Below are 22,357 nucleotides of genomic sequence, written 5' to 3' on the forward strand. Positions count from 1 at the left end.
ACAAAAAAACAAAAACAAAAAAAGTTTCCATTTCTTCTAACTTGCGACAAAAAAAAATGAAATCTGCCACGGACTCACTATGTTCCTCTCTGAATACCTTGAAGTGTCTACTTTCCAAAATGGGGTCATTTGTGGGGTGTGTTCACTGTCCTGGCATTTTGGGGGGTGCCTAATTGTAAGCACCCCTGTAAAGCCTAAAGATGCTCATTGGACTTTGGGCCCCTTAGCGCAGTTAGGCTGCAAAAAAGTGCCACACATGTGGTATTGCCGTACTCAGGAGAAGTAGTATAATGTGTTTTGGGGTGTATTTTTACACATACCCATGCTGGGTGGGAGAAATATCTCCGTAAATGACAATTGTTTTATTTTTTTTACACACAATTGTCAATTTATAGAGATATTTCTCCCACTCAGCATGGGTATGTGGAAAAATACACCCCAAAACACATTATACTACTTCTCCTGAGTACGGCGATACCACATGTGTGGCACTTTTTTGCACCCTAACTGCGCTAAGGGGCCCAAAGTCCAATGAGTACCTTTAGGATTTCACAGGTCATTTTGAGAAATTTCGTTTCAAGACTGCTCCTCACGGTTTAGGGCCCCTAAAATGCCAGGACAGTATAGGAATCCCACAAATTACCCCATTTTAGAAGGAAGACACCCCAAGGTATTCCATTAGGAGGATGGTGAGTTCATAGAAGATTTTTTTTTTTTGTCACAAGTTAGCGGAAATTGATTTTAATTGTTTTTTTTCACAAAGTGTCATTTTCTGCTAACTTGTGACAAAAATAAAATCTTCTATGAACTCACCATACTCCTAACGGAATACCTTGGGGTGTCTTCTTTCTAAAATGGGGTCATTTGTGGGGTTCCTATACTGCCCTGGCATTTTAGGGGCCCTAAACCGTGAGGAGTAGTCTTGAAACCAAATGTCGCAAAATGACCTGTGAAATCCTAAAGGTACTCATTGGACTTTGGGCCCCTTAGCGCACTTAGGGTGCAAGAAAGTGCCACACATGTGGTACCGCCGTACTCAGGAGAAGTAGTATAATGTGTTTTGGGGTGTATTTTTACACATACAGATGCTAGGTGGGAGAAATATCTCTGTAAATGACAATTATTTGATTTTTTTTACACACAATTGTCCATTTACAGAGAGATTTCTCCCACCCAGCATGGGTATGTATAAAAATACACCTCAAAACACATTATACTACTTCTTCTGAGTACGGCGATACCACATGTGTGACACTTTTTTGCAACCTAGGTGCGCTAAGGGGCCTAACGTCCTATTCACAGGTCATTTTGAGGCATTTGGATTCTAGACTACTCCTCACGGTTTAGGGCCCCTAAAATGCCAGGGCAGTATAGGAACCCCACAAGTGACCCCATTTTAGAATGAAGACACCCCAAGGTATTCCGTTAGGGGTATGGTGAGTTCATAGAAGATTTTTTTTTTGTCACAAGTTAGCGGAAAATGACACTTTGTGAAAAAAAAAACAATACATATCAATTTCCGCTAACTTGTGACAAAAAATAAAATCTTCTATGAACTCACCATACTCCTAACGGAATACCTTGGGGTGTCTTCTTTCTAGAATGGGGTCATTTGTGGGGTTCCAATACTGCCCTGGCATTTTAGGGGCCCTAAACCGTGAGTAGTCGTCTTGAACCCAAATGTCTCAAAATGACCTGTGAAATCCTAAAGGTACTCATTGGACTTTGGGCCCCTTAGCACAGTTAGGCTGCAGAAAAGTGTCACACATGTGGTATCGCCGTACTCAGAAGAAGTAGTATAATGTGTTTTGTGGTGTATTTTTACATATAACCATGCTGGGTGGGAGAAATATCTCTGTAAATGACACATTTTTGATTTTTTTTTACACACAATTGTCCATTTACAGAGAGATTTCTCCCACCCAGCATGGGTATGTGTAAAAATACACCACAAAACACATTATACTACTTCTCCTGAGTATGGCGATACTACATGTGTGACACTTTTTTGCAGCCTAGGTGCGCTAAGGGGCCCAACGTCCTATTCACAGGTCATTTTGAGGCATTTGTTTTCTAGACTACTCCCCACGGTTTAGGGCCCCTAAAATGCCAGGGCAGTATAGGAACCCCACAAGTGACCCCATTTTAGAAAGACGACACCCCAAGGTATTCCGTTAGGGGTATGGTGAGTTCATAGAAGATTTTATTTTTTGTCACAAGTTAGTGAAAAATGACACTTTGTGAAAAAAAACAATAAAAATCCAATTTCCGCTAACTTTTGACAAAAAATAAAATCTTCTATGAACTCATCATACACCTAACAGAATACCTTGGGGTGTCTTCTTTCTAAAATGGGGTCACTTGTGGGGTTCCTATACTGCCCTGGCATTTTACGGGCCCAAAACTGTGAGTAGTCTGGAAACCAAATTTCTCAAAATGACTGTTCAGGGGTATAAGCATCTGCAAATTTTGATGACAGGTGGTCTATGAGAGGGCAAATTTTGTGGAAACGGTCATAAGCAGGGTGGCCTCTTAGATGACAGGATGTATTGGGCCTGATCTGATGGATAGGAGTGCTAGGGGGGTGACAGGAGGTGATTGATGGGTGTCTCAGGGGGCGGTTAGAGGGGAAAATAGATGCAATCAATGCACTGGGGAGGTGATCGGAAGGGGGTCTGAGGGGGATCTGAGGGTTTGGCCGAGTGATCAGGAGCCCACACGGGGCAAATTAGGGCCTGATCTGATGGGTAGGTGTGCTAGGGGGTGACAGGAGGTGATTTATGGGTGTCTCAAGGTGTGATTAGAGGGGGGAAATAGATGCAAGCAATGCACTAGCGAGGTGATCAGGGCTGGGGTCTGAGGGCGTTCTGAGGTGTGGGCGGGTGATTGGGTGCCCGCAAGGGGCAGATTAGGGTCTAATCTGATGGGTAACAGTGACAGGTGGTGATAGGGGGTGATTGATGGGTAATTAGTGGGTGTTTAGAGGAGAGAAGAGATGTAAACACTGCACTTGGGAGGTGATCTGATGTCGGATCTGCGGGCGATCTATTGGTGTGGGTGGGTGATCAGATTGCCCGCAAGGGGCAGGTTAGGGGCTGATTGATGGGTGGCAGTGACAGGGGGTGATTGATGGGTGGCAGTGACAGGGGGTGATTGATGGGTGATTGACAGGTGATCAGTGGGTTATTACAGGGAATAACAGATGTAAATATTGCACTGGCGAATTGATAAGGGGGGGGTCTGAGGGCAATCTGAGCGTGTGGGCGGGTGATTGGGTGCCCGCAAGGGGCAGATTAGGGTCTAATCTGATGGGTAACAGTGACAGGTGGTGATAGGGGGTGATTGATGGGTAATTAGTGGGTGTTTAGAGGAGAGAATAGATGTAAACGATGGATTTGGGAGGTGATCTGATGTCGGATCTGCGGGCGATCTATTGGTGTGGGTGGGTGATCAGATTGCCCGCAAGGGGCAGGTTAGGGGCTGATTGATGGGTGGCAGTGACAGGGGGTGATTGATGGGTGGCAGTGACAGGGGGTGATTGACAGGTGATCAGTGGGTTATTACAGGGAAGAACGGATGTAAATAATGCACTGGCGAATCGATAAGGGGGGGGGTTGAGGGCAATCTGAGTGTGTGGGCGGGCGATTGGGTGCCCGCAAGGGTCTAATCTGATGGGTAACAGTGACAGGTGGTGATAGGGGGTGATTGATGGGTGATTGATGGGTAATTAGTGGGTGTTTAGAGGAGAGAATAGATGTAAACGATGGATTTGGGAGGTGATCTGATGTCGGATCTGCGGGCGATCTATTGGTGTGGGTGGGTGATCAGATTGCCCGCAAGGGGCAGGTTAGGGGCTGATTGATGGGTGGCAGTGACAGGGGGTGATTGATGGGTGGCAGTGACAGGGGGTGATTGACAGGTGATCAGTGGGTTATTACAGGGAAGAACGGATGTAAATAATGCACTGGCGAATCGATAAGGGGGGGGGTTGAGGGCAATCTGAGTGTGTGGGCGGGCGATTGGGTGCCCGCAAGGGTCTAATCTGATGGGTAACAGTGACAGGTGGTGATAGGGGGTGATTGATGGGTGATTGATGGGTAATTAGTGGGTGTTTAGAGGAGAGAATAGATGTAAACGATGGATTTGGGAGGTGATCTGATGTCGGATCTGCGGGCGATCTATTGGTGTGGGTGGGTGATCAGATTGCCCGCAAGGGGCAGGTTAGGGGCTGATTGATGGGTGGCAGTGACAGGGGGTGATTGACGGGTGATTGACAGGTGATTGACAGGTGATTGACAGGTGATTGACAGTTGATCAGGGGGGATAGATGCATACAGTACGCAGGGGGGGGGGAGGGTCTGGGGGGGTCTGGGGAGAATCTGAGGGGTGGGGGGGTGATCAGGAGGGAGCAGGGGGCAGTTTAGGGACTAAAAAAAAAATAGCGTTGACAGATAGTGACAGGGAGTGATTGATGGGTGATTAGGGGGGTGATTGTGTGCAAATGGTGGTCTGGGGGGTGGGCAGGGGGGGGTCTGAGGGGTACTGTGGGCGATCAGGGGGCAGGGGGGGGCAGATCAGTGTGTTTGGGTGCAGGCTAGGGTGGCTGCAGCCTGCCCTGGTGGTCCCTCGGACACTGGGACCACCAGGGCAGGAGGCAGCCTGTATAATACACTTTGTATACATTACAAAGTGTATTATACACTTTGTAGCGGCGATCGCGGGGTTAACAACCCGCCGGCGCTTCCGATTGGCCGGCGGGTTGACGTCGCGGGTGGGCGGAGCCTATTGCCGGTGGATGCGCGCGCATCCCAGCGCGCGATCCCCGGCCAGAGAGTGCCCCAGGACCTGACGCCAATCTGCGTTACGTGGTCCTGGGGCTGCCACTTTGCCGCCGCCAATATGAAGTAGGCGGTCGGCAAGTGGTTAACCACTTCGCATCCAGAGCTTGTTTTCCCCTAATAGACCAGAGCAGTTTTGACGCTTTAGCGGTGTCCCTTTTTAATCAGCAATAACTTCATCTGTACTCGTGCCACTTAAATGATCTATATATCGTTCTTTTCAAGATAAAGTAAGCTTTCATTAGGGGGTATTTTGTCCCAAGTAAAATGTTCTTCTCTATGCATTTTAATGGAAAAAAGTGGGAAAAAAATTACAAAAATGCATTATTTCTCAAAGTTGACCAGTTCCTGTTTAAAAATAAAAAGTGGTACTGAAATAAAAACTGTGCCACCAGTTAAAGTCGCCTCAGTATAGATATCCAGATGTGTCCCCAGTATCACCCACCCCCAAGTATTGCCAGATGTGTCCCCAATATCAGCCCCCCCAGCATAGCCAGATGTTTCCCGTGTTTGCCACCCCCAGAATAGATTGACAGATGCACCCCCAGGAATAGTGCCTCTTTATAGCCAGATGTGTCCCCGGGATCAGAATTACCTCATTATAGCCAGATGTACCCCCAGGATTAGCACTGCCCCCCCCCCATTATAGCTAAATGTGCCCCTAGTATTTGGTTATGGCCCCCCCAGGTGCCCAGATGTGCCAAATTAACAAATCCCCCCTCCCCTTAGGTAAACAGATGTCCCCCAGTAAATATGTACCCCCCCCCCCTTTTACATATCCTCCCCCCACCCATAACTGATAGCCAGATGACCTCCCCCCCATCAGTCAGCCCCCTCCTTGCACAAATCATTAAAAAAAATCATCCAGTAAGCAACCTCACTCACCTTACCTTGTTCCTGCGACTATCCTGAAGTCCGAGCCTCCGATCCCCGCTCTGCAGTCAGCCACGTAATGCCGGTTACACGGGTCCCGTCTTGATGACGTCATCAAGCCGGGACCCGGGTAGTCGGCAATACGTGGCTGAATGCAGAGTGGAGATCGGAGGCTCGGGCTTCAGGATAGTCGCAGGAACGAGGTAAGGTGAGTGAGGCTACTTGCTGGAGGATTTTTTTTAACGATTTCTGCACGGAGGGGGACAGATGAAGGATTGCTGCAGTTGACTACTGCAGCGATCGTTCATGGGAGGGGGGCAGACTAACTGGCTACAAGGGAACATGTTCCCTTTCACCAATTAGTAATGCAGCTGAAAGTGCCGGGGGGTGCGCTCTGAAGCGCACCCGATCGTGCACAGCAGGGCTGCAAGCAAGTCAGTATATCTACGTCATGGTGGCTTAGAGGGTGCCACAGATGACGTAGATATACTGTAGCAGTGGAAAAAGTGGTTAAGGAAGCCATACATCTAGTGACAGTGTTCTCCCCAGGCTGTTTTAGCCGGGTGCTCCACCCGGGTAGTTTTGGTGAGCACCCGGCTGTCATCGGCTCACTTCCTCCTCTGCTGTAAGCAGAATTGTGCAGAGAAGCGTGGCCCTGTATTCTCTCATCTCGCCCCACCCGGCTACTTTTTATGCCACCTGGCTGGAAAAAAATTAAAGGGAGAACAGTGTAGCGATGATAGGCAGATTCCACCAAGAGACAAATCTCTCTCTGATGGGATCTGATAAGAGAGATCTGTTGGCTGCCCATACACCACAGGCCGATTCCCAATCAACTTCATGCTGAAATCGATCCGGAATCAGCCTTGTGATGCTGCCACGTCCCTGTTCCCCTAATGTTAAATGTTCATCCCCCCTCCCCCCCTGACGGTGCCCAGTGCAAGTTATACATTTCCTGTCCACAGCCTCCGCTTGTCCTCTGGGCGCACTCCGTTCTCCACACGCACGCGCCACATGGTTGCCTAGTAACGTGGCCGTGTGTGACGTCTGACATCATACACACGCCCTTACTGGGCAACCACGTGGCGCATTTGTGGAGAACGGAGTGCGGCGGTGGACAAGCGCAGGCCGTGGACAGGAAATGTATAACTTGCACTGAGCACCGGGGGGACATTTTTTCATTAGTGGGGACTGCGCCGGGGGTTTCGCTGCGTTTGTCAATCGTCCCAAAATTGCACCCAGATACCGACGCGCACCCAATCGAGCAAGTCGGCCCAACATCTTGCAGCATGCGCGATTGACTAATTTTGTCCCCAAATTGTTCACATTGTCTATGGGGCATGCACCAATTTTCATCCAATTCGATTATAATAAGGAATCGGATGGTCGATCAGCCACCAAGTCACCTAAAGTATGGCTACCTTTAAGGGAATAGTGCTAAGTGCCCATACACCTGCCTCATGCCTTTTTCTAGATTACTATATTATTTACAATTGATAAATTAACTGAAATCCTCACATTTGCTGATGCTGTCGGGTGATATACGAGTGAGGCAGAATTGCCTCCTTCTCTGTACAAATAGAAAAATGATCATGATTTGCCGCTTATTACAAATGTGATTTCCTGCGCGTTTTGGCATTTCCCATTTGCGCTTTTGTACGATCGTCATCATGTAGGGGGTTAGTGTCGTTTTCGGGAGATAAGAGGTGGAGTTTCACGCTGCATAAGTGGATTGGCAGAAAATCACATAGTACTGCGCTCACTACTTTTCATGCCCTCTCATAGAATGCAGCCTGAATGCAATTGCAGGAAAGCAGCAGTAAGCAGTGCGATTGCATTCAGGTAAAAACGTATTGTGAATGAAAGGGGCTCTGCGATACACCGCAATCATCACCGTGCGATTTCCTGAACGTTGGGAAATAAATAGGGTCTTATCCAATTTTTGGAACGCAGTTGTATAACATCTTCATCCATGCTTATCAGAAGGAATGTGCGGCAGCGTATGACTGTTACCATGTATACATCGCAGATGAGGTCAGCTTATTCTGTGACATCATCAGGATCAGCGGTTACCTGGACACATAGCTGTCCTGAGACTGCTGCGACTCCACACTGAGGATCTTACAGATCTCCAATCTCTTGTGGGGGACGGTCTCTTCCTCTGCGTGGCTGTGCTGATCCTCATTCTCCTCACTGGACAACGTGTGAGTCCGCGACAGCTGCTGGGCCTTATAGTATTCCGCAATAGTCTCCTGGGACGCCACCTTACCCTGCACCAAGACAAGCAATACAAGTGTTACTCGCTACTGAGCTCATCGGAGGACAGTCAGTGACATGACTATGCACTCTGTAAAGTGCTGCAGAAGATGTCAGTGCTATATAAATACATAATTATAATATGGTAGAACATTAGACTAGGACTATGGCAGGATTAGATTGTGAGCTCCTCTGAGGACAGCCAGTGACATGACTATATATTTTGTACAGTGCTGCAGAAGATTTCAGTGCTATATAAATACATAATAATAATAATATGGTAGGACATTAGACTACGACTATGGTAAGGATTAGATTGTGAGCTCCTCTGAAGACAGTCAGTGATATGGCTATGTACTCTGTAAAGTTCTGCAGAAGATGTCAGTGCTATATAAATACATAATAATAATATGGCAGGACATTACACTATGACTATAATTGGGAATAGATTGTGAGCGCCTCCTCCTACATTTGATTGGTGTTTTTCTGAACTGCATACAATAATCATCCTGTCACAGGAGTCCTCACAATGGTATAAAAAGCGGTTATGACGCAGGTGCCCCTCACTTTAGTGGTTGGATATGACAGAATATACATGACACAGTGGACACGCTGTACCTTCTCCAGGTTCCTCTGCAGCATCAGCCGCTCCATCTTCAGCACGGTGGCAATGTCTACGCTGTCTTTACACAGCGAGTTCAGACTCTCTATCGTGTCATCAGCCAGCGCTTGTATGAAGACCCAGGAGAAGCGCACAAAGTTTATGGCCCTCTGAATGATATTCTCTGGATACAGGAACACAGAGGCAGGAAGTGAGGCGTGCGCATGGAGAGAGGTGCGGCATGACAGGAACACAGAAGCAGGAAGTGAGGCGTGTGCATGGAGAGAGGTATGGCGTGACAGGAACACAGAAGCAGGAAGGGAAGTGCGTGCATGGAAAGAGGTGTGGCGTGACAGGAACACAGAAGCAGGAAGTGAGGCGCGTGCATGGAGAGAGGTATGGCGTGACAGGAACACAGAAGCAGGAAGGGAAGTGCGTGCATCGAGAGAGGTGTGGCGTGACAGGAACACAGAAGCAGGAAGTGAGGTGTGTGCATGGAGAGAGGTATGGCATGACAAGAACACAGAAGCAGGAAGTGAGGAGCGTGCATGGAGAGAGGTATGGCGTGACAGGAACACAGAAGCAGGAAGTGAGGGTGGTGCATGGAGAGAGGTATTGCGTGACAGGAACACAGAAGCAGGAAGTGAGGGTTGTGGATGGAGAGAGGTGTGGCGTAACAAGAACACATAAGCAGGAAGTGAGCCGTGTGCATGGAGAGAGGTGCAGCATGACAGGAACACAGAAGCAGGAAGTGAGGCGTGTGCACAGAGAGAGGTGTGGCGTGACAGGAACACAGAAGCAGGAAGTGAGGCGTGTGCATGGAGAGAGGTGTGGCGTGACAGGAACACAGAAGCAGGAAGTGAGGCTCGTGCATGGATAGAGGTGTGGCGTGACAGTAACATAGGAAGTGAGGCTCGTGCATGGATAGAGGTGCGGTGTGACAGTAACATAGGAAGTGAGGCATGTGCACAGAGAGAGGTGCGGCGTGACAGGAACACAGAAGCAGGAAGTGAGGCATGTGCATGGAGAAAGATGTGGCACAACAGGAACACAAAAGCAGGAAGTGAGGCATATGCATGGAGAGAGGTATGGCGTGACAGGAACACAAAAGCAGGAAGTGAGGCGTGTGCATGGAAAGAGGTGCGGCGTGAAAGGAACACAGAAGCAGGAAGTGAGGCATGTGCATGGAGAGAGGTGCAGCGTTACAGGAACACAGAAGCAGGAAGTGAGGCGTGTGCATGGAGAGAGGTGTGGCGTGACAGGAACACAGAAGCAGGAAGTGAGGCATGTGCATGGAGAGAGATGTGGCGTGACAGGAACACAGTAAGTGAGGCGTGTGCATGGGGAGAGGTGCGTCATGAAAGGAAAACAGAAGCAGGAACTTCCTGCCAGGAAGTGAGGTGTGTGCATGGAGAGAGATGCGGCTTGACAGGAACACAGAAGCAGGAAGTGAGGCATGTGCTTGGAGAGAGATGCGTGTGACAGGAATACAGAAGCAGGAAGTGAGGCGTGTGCATGGAGAGAGGTGCGGCATGACAGGAACACAGAAGCAGGAAGTGAGGCATGTGCATGGAGAGAGGTGCGGCATGACAGGAACACAGAAGCAGGAAGTGAGGCATGTGCATGGAGAGAGATGTGGCGTGACAGGAAAACAGTAAGTGAGGCATGTGCATGGGGAGAGGTGCGTCATGAAAAGAAAACAGAAGCAGGAAGTGAGGTGTGTGCATGGAGAGAGATGCGGCGTGACAGGAACACAGAAGCAGGAAGTGAGGCATGTGCTTGGAGAGAGATGCGAGTGACAGGAATACAGAAGCAGGAAGTGAGGCATGTGCATGGAGAGAGGTGCGGCATGACAGGAACACAAGCAGGAAGTAAGGTATGTGCATGGAGAGAGGTGTGGCGTGACTGGAACACAGAAGCAGGAAGTGAGGTGCGTGCATGGAAAGAGATGCCATGTGACAGGAACACAGAAGCAGGAAGTGAGGCATGTGCATGGAGAGAGGTGTGGCGTGATAAGAACACAGAAGCAGGAAGTGAGGCATGTGCTTGGAGAGAGATGCGTGTGACAGGAATACAGAAGCAGGAAGTGAGGCGTGTGCATGGAGAGAGGTGCGGCGTGACAGGAACACAGAAGCAGGAAGTGAGGCGTGTGCATGGAGAGAGGTGCGGCATGACAGGAACACAAGCAGGAAGTAAGGTATGTGCATGGAGAGAGGTGTGGCGTGACTGGAACACAGAAGCAGGAAGTGAGGTGCGTGCATGGAAAGAGATGCCATGTGACAGGAACACAGAAGCAGGAAGTGAGGTGTGTGCATGGAGAGAGGTGTGGCGTGACAAGAACACAGAAGCAGGAAGTGAGGCATGTGCTTGGAGAGAGATGCGTGTGACAGGAATACAGAAGCAGGAAGTGAGGCGTGTGCATGGAGAGAGGTGCGGCGTGACAGGAACACAAAAGCAGGAAGTGAGGCGTGTGCATGGAGAGAGGTGCGGCATGACAGGAACACAAGCAGGAAGTAAGGTATGTGCATGGAGAGAGGTGTGGCGTGACTGGAACACAGAAGCAGGAAGTGAGGTGCGTGCATGGAAAGAGATGCCATGTGACAGGAACACAGAAGCAGGAAGTGAGGCGTGTACATGGAGAGAGGTGTGACATACAGGAACACAGAAGCAGGAAGTGAGGCGTGTGCATGGAGAGAGGTGTGGCTTGACAAAAACACAGAAGCAGGAAGTGAGGCGCGTGCATGGAGAAAGGTATGGCGTGACAGGAACACAGAAGCAGGAAGTGAGGGTTGTGCATGGAGAGAGGTGTGATGTGACAGGAACACAGAAGCAGGAAGTGAGGTGTGTGCATGGAGAGAGGTATGGCGTGACAGGACCACAGAAGCAGGAAGTGAGGGTTGTGCATGGAGAGAGGTATGGCGTGACAGGAACACAGAAGCAGGAAGTGAGGCGCGTGCATGGAGAGAGGTGTGGCGTGACCCAAATCTCCTTCAACTCTTACCTGGTCCTTCTGCGTTATCCTCCTGACTCTCCAACTCCGTCACCTCCGGCTCCTCCTGCTTACCTACAAGACCAGCATAAGCAAAGTTCATAAATGGTCACTATAGGCACTATATGACCTCTGCTCCATTCATGATGCCCCGGATGTACTTATGTCTTATTTTCCAGCCCTTCTGAGAGTGAGATAACCCTTAAGTATCTGAAACAGCAGCTCAGTAACCCCTTTCCAGCAGTAAGGTGTGAAGTTTCAGGATTTGCTCCTCTCCAGTCCCTACTGAACTCAGCTGTCTGCCTCATCCACATCTCCTCCTGCTCCTCTCCAGGCCGTACTGACCTCTGCTGCCCGCCTCATCCACCTCTCCTCCCGCTACCCTGATGCTGCTCCTCTCCAGTTCCTACTGAACTCTGCAGCCCACCTCTCCTCCTGCTCCTCTCCAGTCCCTACTGACCTCTTCTGCCCGCCTCATCCACCTCTCCTCCCGCTCCTTTCATGCTGCTCCTCTCCAGTCCTTATTGACATCTGCTACCCGCCTCACCCACCTCTCCTCCCGCTCCTCTCTGCCAATTCCTACTGAATTTTGATGCCCGCCCGATCAACATCTTTCCTGCTCCTCTGCTGCAGCCCCTCTCTGACAATCTCTCCATTGGTTACCAATTATCCAGGATCCAGTTTAAACTCCTCACCCTATCATACAAAGCTCTATATTAGTTGTCACCTTCATACAATTCCTTATTTATCTCCAGATGCCATCCCACCCAGTCCCCTTGGGAACTCTCTCCCATAGCCGGTCCTTCATGTTCCAAGACTGGAAACCTTCAAATTTACTCTCAAAACTCACCTGTTCAGACAAGCCTATAATTTGCTTTAGGTATCATTGAAGGCCCTGTGTCTCCTTTCCTAATGTCTCCAACCAACCATCATCTGGAGATTGCAAGCTTGCAAGGGCAGGGACCTCCTTCTAGTGTTTCTTATTCTGCTGTAATTTATTGTATGAACATGTACCAGTACTGGTGATGTCTCAGGCACACACCAGCCATGTATTTGTATTGCTGGATGTCCTGATTGTACAGAGTTATGAACCTCTCATGTGTCCATGCTCCCAGTTACAGTATTTGTTTGTACTGTGTACAGTGATACAGAAGATGTTGGTAATATGCAAATAAAATATTAATAATTATAATGTGCCCCCCCCCCATCCTGCCTGAAGAGGGCAGTGTCTGACACTGTACACTTCAATGCTGGGAGTGGATTGCTGAACAGCTGCTACTATACTAACTGAATATTCTGCTACTGCAAAGTTGGGAAAAGAAGGATATTTTTAATGAAAAGTTAATAAAATTTTTGCAATGCTATATTTGTGAATGGGGCTGATCATCAGGTAGGAATATTACAGAGTAGCCGGTCAGCGTTGAGCACAGCGTACCGTCCGGCTGCTGCTTCTCCAGCTCTTTGCGGATCGTTATCTCGTCGTTCTTGCGCAGGTTCAGGGCGGACTTGGAGCTGGTGGTCCAGGCTTCATAGGCCAGCTGCAGGGGAAGAAACACAACAAGTCTCAGTATATATAAAACACAAGGGCCTGCAGGGGGCATATGTCGGAGACCTGGGTTTAGGAGCACAGATGCCCCATAAAGTGATCAGGCTACTGATGAATCACTCTATAATTCCTCAGCACGTCCAGCAAGAGGAATCGGCCTCTTCTGGCACTGCTGCCAGCTGTGGAGGAGCCCACTTGCAGTAGGCATGTGCAGAAAATGTCTGAGCTTGCCTAGTACAACAAAGCTGCTTGTGCATGGCATTTTCCCTTTGTGCACGAGCCCTTTGTTCTACTGGGCATGCTTTGTTCTACTGGGACTTTACTCGCACATGCCCAGTACGGATGTATTTGTCCACGGCCAGCAGCACAGCTGGAAGAAACCAAACCGGTATAGAGGGACCTTGCACTGGATTGTGTGACCTCTCCCACCCCCACAGACGTACAGAAGGAGGACAGGTGCCCCCCGTGCTGCCGAGATGTTACCAGCGTTTGGCAGATCTTACGGCAAGTGACAGAAGCCTGAAGCTGTGGTTGGGCTCTGGCCATCCACACAGCAGCGGGGTAACTATACCTGGAAGGCGGTTTTTTTCTTAGGAGGCTCCTCCTCTCTCTTCTCTTCCCGAGTCTCCTCCTCCTCATCTTCGCTGTCCGTATCAAACAGGCTGTAGCTGCCACTGCGGACCACTGAGCAAGAAAGTCAGACATGGAAAAACTCACAAATAAGGATGTCTTATAGGAATCATCCAAGCAAATGACCAGAATATTGGGGTGTCAGTGAAGTTCAGACATGTGAGATGTTACTGAATTCAGACTATAAAATTATGAAATACACAATTACTGATAACAGTATGCCGAGACTTCAGTAAATACAGCTCTCTGGTGTATTCCTACGGTTACAGCATTATTGCTAAGGTGGCCATACATCAGGCGACTTGGCGGTGGATCAACCATATGATTCCATTATTATAATTGAAGTGGATGAAAATTGGTGCTGCCTAGTGTATACCCGCTTGACAATGCGACCAATTTGGGGCCAAGATTGGTTGCATAAATCGGTCGGACATGTTGCAGGATGTCTGGCCATAGAGGTCAGTCGGGTGCAAGGCAGTAATGGTGAGCTATATCTGGACGAGTGATGAAACACCTGACGCTGTGCCCCTAATGGTCAATGTGCTCCCCCCAGTGCTCTATACATTATGTGTCCTCGTCTGCCGCTGGCTCCAGGTTCTGTCCTCCTCCCATACACATGCCCAACGTAGCACATGTGACATCGTGATTCGAGTGTGCAAGGCAGTGAGATTTGTGCAGGTCTTATACATACATACTGAGGATGGGAGGGGGGGGGGGGCATAGGAAGACAGTGCTGCCAGTAAAGAATGGCAATAATAACTCCTGCATACATGCAGATTTCATGTAACCAGCCACGGTTGTTTAAGAGCTCTGCCTTTGACATTCGGTAAGACTCCCTAAGAGGATGGTCTAATGAGCGCCGCCTAGTGGCTGCAGCTCTCAAACACTGAGTATGACAGTAAAAAGCACTATACAAATGTTAGCATTACTTCAGGTTGGTTTGTGATTGGCTGATGGTTTTATATTATTGCATAATTGATGTGCCCCCCATCCCTTGCAACATGTTGTGCAGAGTGCTCTGCTCAAGACTACCTGTGTCCCCTGGCTTGTGGAGTGGACCGTGTAAGCAATGTGTAAGTGGTGCAATGATCAGGGATTCTTCCTCCTGTGTGGCAATCGCTGTGTCTCATATCTATGATGGCATATAGTGACGTCTTGAGACACAGCTGTATGATCCTGGGGCACATCTTGCTATGGCGAGGGGAACTTATTTGCAATGGGTGCACATCTGGCTACTGTGGAGGGGACTATACTGGGGAGGGGGCTTATACATGCAAGTCAATCACATTTTCCTGGTTTCTAAAAGGAAAAGTGGGTACCTCGGCTTATACATGGGTATATGCGAGTATATACGGTAACAATTATGCCTGTGCTTGTGTGCTTAGTGATGTCACTTCCTGCAGAGATATGGGCTCAGGGATGTCACTTTCTGCAGAGATACGTGCAGCAGAACTTACTTGTAGTGTGCGTCACCCATGGCTGCCACCATTTCTTCTTCCCGTCCTTCTTGTCTCCATCCTCTGGGACATACAGAGAACATTAGACACATACAGAGAACACAAGACACATACATAGAACACAGGACGAACACAGAGAACACAGGATACATACAGAGGACATGAAATACATACAGAGAACATAAGATACATACAGAGAACACGAGACACGTACAGAGAACACCGGACACATACAGAGAACATTAGACACATACAGAGAACACAAGACACGTACAGAGAACACGAGACATGTACAGAGAACACGAGACACGTAGAGAACATGAGAAACGTAGAGAACACGAGACACATACAGAGAACACCGGACACATACGAACATTAGATAAATACAGAGAACACAAGAAAGAACACGAGACACATACAGAGAACACTCAGAACACGAGACATGTACAGAGAACACGAGACATGTACAGAGAACACGAGACACGTACAGAGAACACGAGACATGTACAGAGAACACCAGACACGTACAGAGAACACGAGACACGTACAGAGAACACGAGACACGTACAGAGAACACGATACACGTACAGAGAACACGGGACACATACAGAGAACATTAGACACATTTAGAGAACACGAGACACATACAGAGAACACGAGACACGTACAGAGAACACCGGACACATACAGAGAACATTAGACACATACAGAGAACACAAGACACGTACAGAGAACACGAGACATGTACAGAGAACACGAGACACGTAGAGAACATGAGAAACGTAGAGAACACGAGACACATTCAGAGAACACCGGACACATACGAACATTAGACAAATACAGAGAACACAAGAAAGAACACGAGACACATACAGAGAACACAAGACACGAACAGAGAACACGAGACATGTACAGATAACACGAGACATGTACAGAGAACACGAGACACGTAGAGAACATGAGAAACGTAGAGAACACGAGACACATACAGAGAACACCGGACACATACGAACATTAGATAAATACAGAGAACACAAGAAAGAACACGAGACACATACAGAGAACACGAGACATGTACAGAGAACACGAGACACGTACAGAGAACATGAGACACGTACAGAGAACACGAGACACGTACAGAGAACACGAGACACGTACAGAGAACACGAGACACGTACAGAGAACACGAGACACGTACAGAGAACACGAGACACGTACAGAGAACACGAGGCACGTACAGTGAACACGAGGCACGTACAGAGAACACGAGGCACGTACAGAGAACACGAGACACATACAGAGAACACGGGACACATACAGAGAGCACGGGACACATACAGAGGACACGGGACACATACAGAGGACACGGGACACATACAGAGAACACGAGACACATACAGAGAACACGAGACACATACAGAGAACATTAGACACATACAGAGAACACGAGACACATACAGAGAACACGAGACACATACAGAGAACACAAGACACGAACAGAGAACACGAGACACGTACAGAGAACACGAGACACGTACAGAGAACACGAGACACGTACAGATAACACAATACACGTACAGAGAACACGGGACACATACAGAGAACATTAGACACATTTAGAGAACACGAGACACATACAGAGAACATTAGACACATACAGAGAACACGGGATACATACAGAGAACACGGGACACATACAGAGAGACAACACGGGACACATACAGAGAGCACAGGATACATACAGAGAACATACATTTGTTTACCTTTGTCCTTTGAGGATGACTCCGAGATCTCCTCGCCCACAGAGCTCACACTTGTTTTACCTTCCTTTGCCTCATTGGTTGCCTTCTGTTTAGATTTAATTTGCTCCATCCTGTCAGTGCACAAGTAAAGAGAAATCAGCACAGCCCCTCCTCACTGCAGCCGGCCAGATGGGACACACATTTCAGGGTTGCTGCCTGTAACAGTACGATGGGGATCACCATACACAGACAAAATGTCCAGCCCCTGAGCTAGCCCAACAACCCAGCAACACCCACCGAGCTAGAAATATCAGCTATCAAGCCTATATCAGTACTAGCTAAGGGTGGAGCACTTAAGGGACCCATACATTGGTCGGTTTCAGCCATCGATCAATAGCCGATTCGACTGCTCTGATCGAATCGGCTAGTAATCAATAAGGCAGAAAGCACGATTGTTTGGTCGATTTCAATCGATTTGCTCTATCAGTTCGGACGGAAAATCTGGGTCGATCGGCTGCTGGCAGCAGATAGATGGCCCATAGGGTTGCATTGGATCGAATGGTGCAACACTGCATTTAAATTGATTTTCAAGAGATTTCATTCTGAAATCTATTGGAAATCTGTTCCTAGTGTGTGGCACACATCAGATAGATTCCTGTCAAATTGGACCTGACTGGCATCCGACAGGAATCTATCTAATGGTCGAATCTGCTGCAAATCTATAAGTGTGTGGCCACCTTTATTCACTAACGCTATAACAATTAAATTTCCACTTGTAATACCGAAAGTGGCAACAGGAGGGCACCTCCCCGCAGGTTACATAAATACAGAGAAAACATGCGTAAAGCTACGGATGCGTCATCCATCTATTCTCCAATTGTTAAGTTGTCTCCGCTGCGTAACTACTCTGCCGCCGGTGAGCTTGCTCCTAAGTCATGCTAAATCTTACTGCAGAGCAATTCTTCATGGTAAATTACGTATTCGCCGCTAAGGAATGTAAGGGGGACCTAATGGGGAACTGAAGTGTCTATCTGATTGCAGCGCAGGCGCTTCCTGCTGGTGAAGCAGAGGAACAGCATGCAGCAGCACAATACCGTACGTAATCCTATTCACCATCCATTATTACACCATGTCCGCTGCGTTATAATACGAAGGGTACGTAATACTCGCTGAACTGCTGCGTATCGATGAAGCTCATCATTGCAAGGCAGTGTGTCAGTTATAGCAGGGCAGTGTGTGGCAGTTATAGCAGTGCAGTCTGTGACAGTTATAGCAGGGGGCAGCATGTGGCGGATATAACGGTGCAGCATGTGGCAGTTATACCAGGGCAGTGTGTGTCAGTTATAGCAGGGCTCTGTTGAATACTACATAGAGGGCGCACATCCCTCTTTTCCAGCTGTTGCATTCCCCTGAAAGACTATGGGCTTGATTCAGTAAACTGTGCTAACCTACTTAGCACGCCTAAAGACTTTAGGCATGTTAGCCAGGGTGCTAAGTAGGTTAGCACTGTTTCTAAAATCAGATCGCGCGCAAAGACCCGCGCGCGAAACTTTACGCGCGCACAGCGCGGTGCGCGCGGTAAGTCGTATAGATGTGAATGGGCACTTCGCGCGCAATGCACTGTGCGCGCGGATCTTTGCGCGCGATCTGATTTTAACACGCCCAAACTGAGTTAAGGCGTGATAATGGCATTTTCAGAAGCGTGCTAACAGTTAGCACTGCTTACTGAATCGAGCCCTATGGGTTTGATCCTTTAGTGCAGGGGTCAGGAACCTTTTTGGTTGAGAGTGCAATAAACGCCACATATTTTAAAATGTAATTCTGTGAGAGCCATACAATGTTTAAAACTGTCACACTGTGTATGTGCAGCAGAGGGCTCATGTCCCTGTTGCAATGGTGATGTGTATACAGTTGATCCTCTGGGAAGCGGAACTGTCAGACACGTCTTCAGATTTCTTGGGTTTCAGCAACATCAGCAATTTCCCTGAAAGCCAGACAGGATAAATACCGACTAAAAGCTTGTACAATTAGCTAGTTGACTTGGGGGTTGATTAACTTTGTAGGACGAGATCCCCGCACTTTGACCCAATAGTTGGGCCAATCAAAGTGCAGGGATCTCGTCCTACAAAGTCACTGGACCTGACAGAGTCCAGAGTGGGACAATTGGACAGGCCGTTCATTTTGGGGAAGCGCAAGTAAGTTAGTAGTGCATGCTACAGCTTGTGCTGCCACACTAAGCTGCGCTGCTTGAGCTGTGTAGCTTAGTGAATCAACCTCTAACTGTGAGACAGTTGTAGCCATCAAAAGAGCCACATCTGGCTCCCGAGCCATAGGTTCCCCACCCCTGCTTTAGTGTGTGCGAGACAATAGTACAAAGTTATAGCAGGGCAGTGTGACAGTTATAGCAGGGCAGTGTGACAGTTATAGCAGAGCAGTATGTATCAGAGTTATTCTGAAGTGAAGATTTCCTGTAGCTGCTGGCAGTTATAGCTCTGCAGTAATGTGTATAGATCTTCAGGGAACATATTACCAGGGGGTCTGCGTCCTGCTTAGCGGTATCACACAGAGTTCCCTGCTGTGTGTGGATTGTGGCATCACGTTATATATATACAGTAGGTATGACTGACTCACTGTTTCTTCATGGCCTGAGCGCACTTCTTCTCCTCCTCCAAGCGGGCGGCCACCACCTTCTTAATCTTCTCCTCAAACAGCTCCGCACCCCTGATGGATCCACAGAGAGAGGAACACAGGAGGGTTATCAGACTATCAGTGCTGTGGTGATACAGTGCAAGACAAAAACAGCACTGGAGATTTGGGAGCAGCATGCCCACCATACGCCGTAGTGTGAATTATGGCTACAGCGGCACTCAGTCGGTAATTTTGGTGCCATGAAAAGACGGAGCCCAAATTACTATAAAAACAGATTCAAGACAACCTGAGGCGGATTTTCTGAAGATAATAGGACACAGAGGCATGTTCTCTCCACAATTACATGCCTCTGTGTCCTTATATTGCCGGTGTTGTGTCTGATTACGCTGCCTGTGGATTTGCGCTGCCCCGCATGCGCAGTAGGAGACTGTGCGGTCACATTTCCTATTTCATAATGCTGCTGATGGTAACATAATAAACATCTCCGCTTCCACACCTCCTTGACTCCCCAAATTTTCAGGGTAGGGAAGGGATCCCCCGAACTATCTCTATACCAAATTGCAGCCCCCGAGCCCCACTGGTTCCCGAGATAGGTTTCTCTACTCTATCTCCTGAACCAGTGGGGCTCGGGGGCTGCAATTTGCCATATACGTAGTTCGGGGGATCCTCTCCCTTCCCTGAAAATTTGGGGAGTGTAGGAGGTGTGGAAGCGGAGATATTTATTATGTTACCATCAGCAGCATAATTCACTTCACACTGCGCATGTGTGCTACTTAGTGTGGAGGGGAGCTTCCAGGCAGCGCGATCAGACATTACGCCGTGCCTCTGTCAGCTTCCTCCAATCGGAAGCTAAGCCACGACCCAGGAAGTACTTCCTGGGTCCCAGCTTAGCTTCCGATTAGAGGAAGCTGACAGAGGTGGGGGACTAGCAGCGGCAATAGAAGGACACAGAGGCATGCCATTGTGCAGAGGACATGCCTCTGTGTCCTTTTATCTTTAAAAAATCTGCCTCGAGTTCTCTTTAGTTCAACCGCCAGCAATAGCTGGAAGCTGAATTCCATCTTACCCCACTACTCACAGCGACCTGGAGGGGGAATAGTAATTAAAGCTGCCAGGACTTTTGCAGGATCAGGGTGAGACTTTTTTTGGTTTCACCCTGTGCCCAAATTTCCCGACGTCTTAATTACATGTGCACAATACATTAATGGGCGTAATACAGACTATCAGTGCTGTGGTGTTCCAGTGATCGGCGTGATACAGGGTAGCAGTGCTGTGGTGATACAGTGATGAGTGTGATACAGACTAGCAGTGCTGTGGTGATACAGTGATGGGTGTGATACAGACTAGCAGTGCCATGGTGTTCCAGTGATCGGCGTGATACAGACTAGCAGTGCTGTGGTGATAGTGATGGGCGTGATACAGACTAGCAGTGCTGTGGTGATACAGTGATGAGTGTGATACAGACTAGCAGTGCTGTGGTGATACAGTGATGGGTGTGATACAGACTAGCAGTGCTGTGGTGATACAGTGATGAGTGTGATACAGACTAGCAGTGCTGTGGTGATACAGTGATGGGTGTGATACAGACTAGCAGTGCTGTGGTGATACAGTGATGAGTGTGATACAGACTAGCAGTGCTGTGGTGATCCAGTGATCGGTGTGATACAGACTAGCAGTGCTGTGGTGATCCAGTGATCGGCGTGATACAGACTAGCAGTGCCATGGTGTTCCAGTGATGGGTGTGATACAGACTAGCAGTGCTCTGGTGATCCAGTAATCGGAGTGATACAGACTAGGAGTGCTGTAGTGATCCAGTGATCGGCGTGATACAGACTAGCAGTACCATGGTGTTCCAGTGATGGGTGTGATACAGACTAGCAGTGCTGTGGTGATACAGTGATGAGTGTGATACAGACTAGCAGTGCTGTGGTGTTCCAGTGATGAGTGTGATACAGACTAGCAGTGCTGTGGTGATACAGTGATGAGTGTGATACAGACTAGCAGTGCTGTGGTGTTCCAGTGATGAGTGTGATACAGACTACCAGTGCTGTGGTGATCCAGTGATCAGGTGTGATACAGACTAGTAGAGCTGTGGTAATCCAGTGATTGGCATGATATAGTGGGTTGCAAAAGTATTCGCCCCCTTGAAGTTTTCCACATTTTGTCACATTACTGCCACAAACATGAATCAATTTTATTGGAATTCCACATGAAAGACCAATACAAAGTGTTGTACATGTGATAAGTGGATCGAAAATCATACATCATTCCAAACATTTTTTACAAATAAATAACTGCAAGGTGGGGTGTGCGTAATTATTCGTCCCCCTGAGTCAATACTTTGAAGAACCACCTTTTGCTGCAATTACAGCTGCTAGTCTTTTAGGGTATGTCTCTACCAGCTTTGCACATCTAGAGACTGAAATCCTTGCCCATTCTTCTTTGCAAAACAGCTCCAGCTCAGTCAGATTAGATGGACAGCGTTTGTGAACAGCAGTTTTCAGATCTTGCCACAGATTCTCGATTGGATTTAGATCTGGACTTTGACTGGGCCATTCTAACACATAGATAGGTTTTGTTTTAAACCATTCCATTGTTGCCCTGGCTTTATGTTTATAGTCATTGTCCTGCTGGAAAGTGAACCTCCGCCCCAGTCTCAAGTCTTTTGCAGTCGCCAAGAGGTTTTCTTCCAAGTTTGCCCTGTATTTGGCTCCATCCATCTTCCCATCAACTCTGACCACCTTCCCTGTCCCTGCTGAAGAGATGCACCCCCGAG

The 22,357-nt window shown here is 48.3% G+C and overlaps 1 protein-coding gene across 3 annotated transcripts in view; it reads right to left on the reverse strand.

Annotated features, from left to right (window-relative positions):
• Window positions 1-22,357, reverse strand: part of LOC137542170 (piezo-type mechanosensitive ion channel component 2-like) — a 258,588-nt gene that overhangs the window by 40,709 nt on the left and 195,522 nt on the right. For all 3 annotated transcript variants that reach the window (XM_068263888.1, XM_068263889.1, XM_068263890.1), the window contains 8 exons: window positions 19,564-19,653; window positions 16,954-17,063; window positions 15,191-15,253; window positions 13,675-13,787; window positions 12,993-13,095; window positions 11,570-11,632; window positions 8,586-8,752; window positions 7,785-7,981 (listed from right to left, as the gene is read on the reverse strand). In XM_068263888.1, the coding sequence (XP_068119989.1) occupies window positions 7,785-7,981; window positions 8,586-8,752; window positions 11,570-11,632; window positions 12,993-13,095; window positions 13,675-13,787; window positions 15,191-15,253; window positions 16,954-17,063; window positions 19,564-19,653 (906 nt within the window). The remainder of the gene's footprint in view (window positions 1-7,784; window positions 7,982-8,585; window positions 8,753-11,569; window positions 11,633-12,992; window positions 13,096-13,674; window positions 13,788-15,190; window positions 15,254-16,953; window positions 17,064-19,563; window positions 19,654-22,357) is intronic.

This window comes from Hyperolius riggenbachi, chromosome 12 (genome assembly GCF_040937935.1).
Source record: "Hyperolius riggenbachi isolate aHypRig1 chromosome 12, aHypRig1.pri, whole genome shotgun sequence".
Taxonomy (NCBI): Eukaryota; Metazoa; Chordata; class Amphibia; order Anura; family Hyperoliidae; genus Hyperolius; species Hyperolius riggenbachi.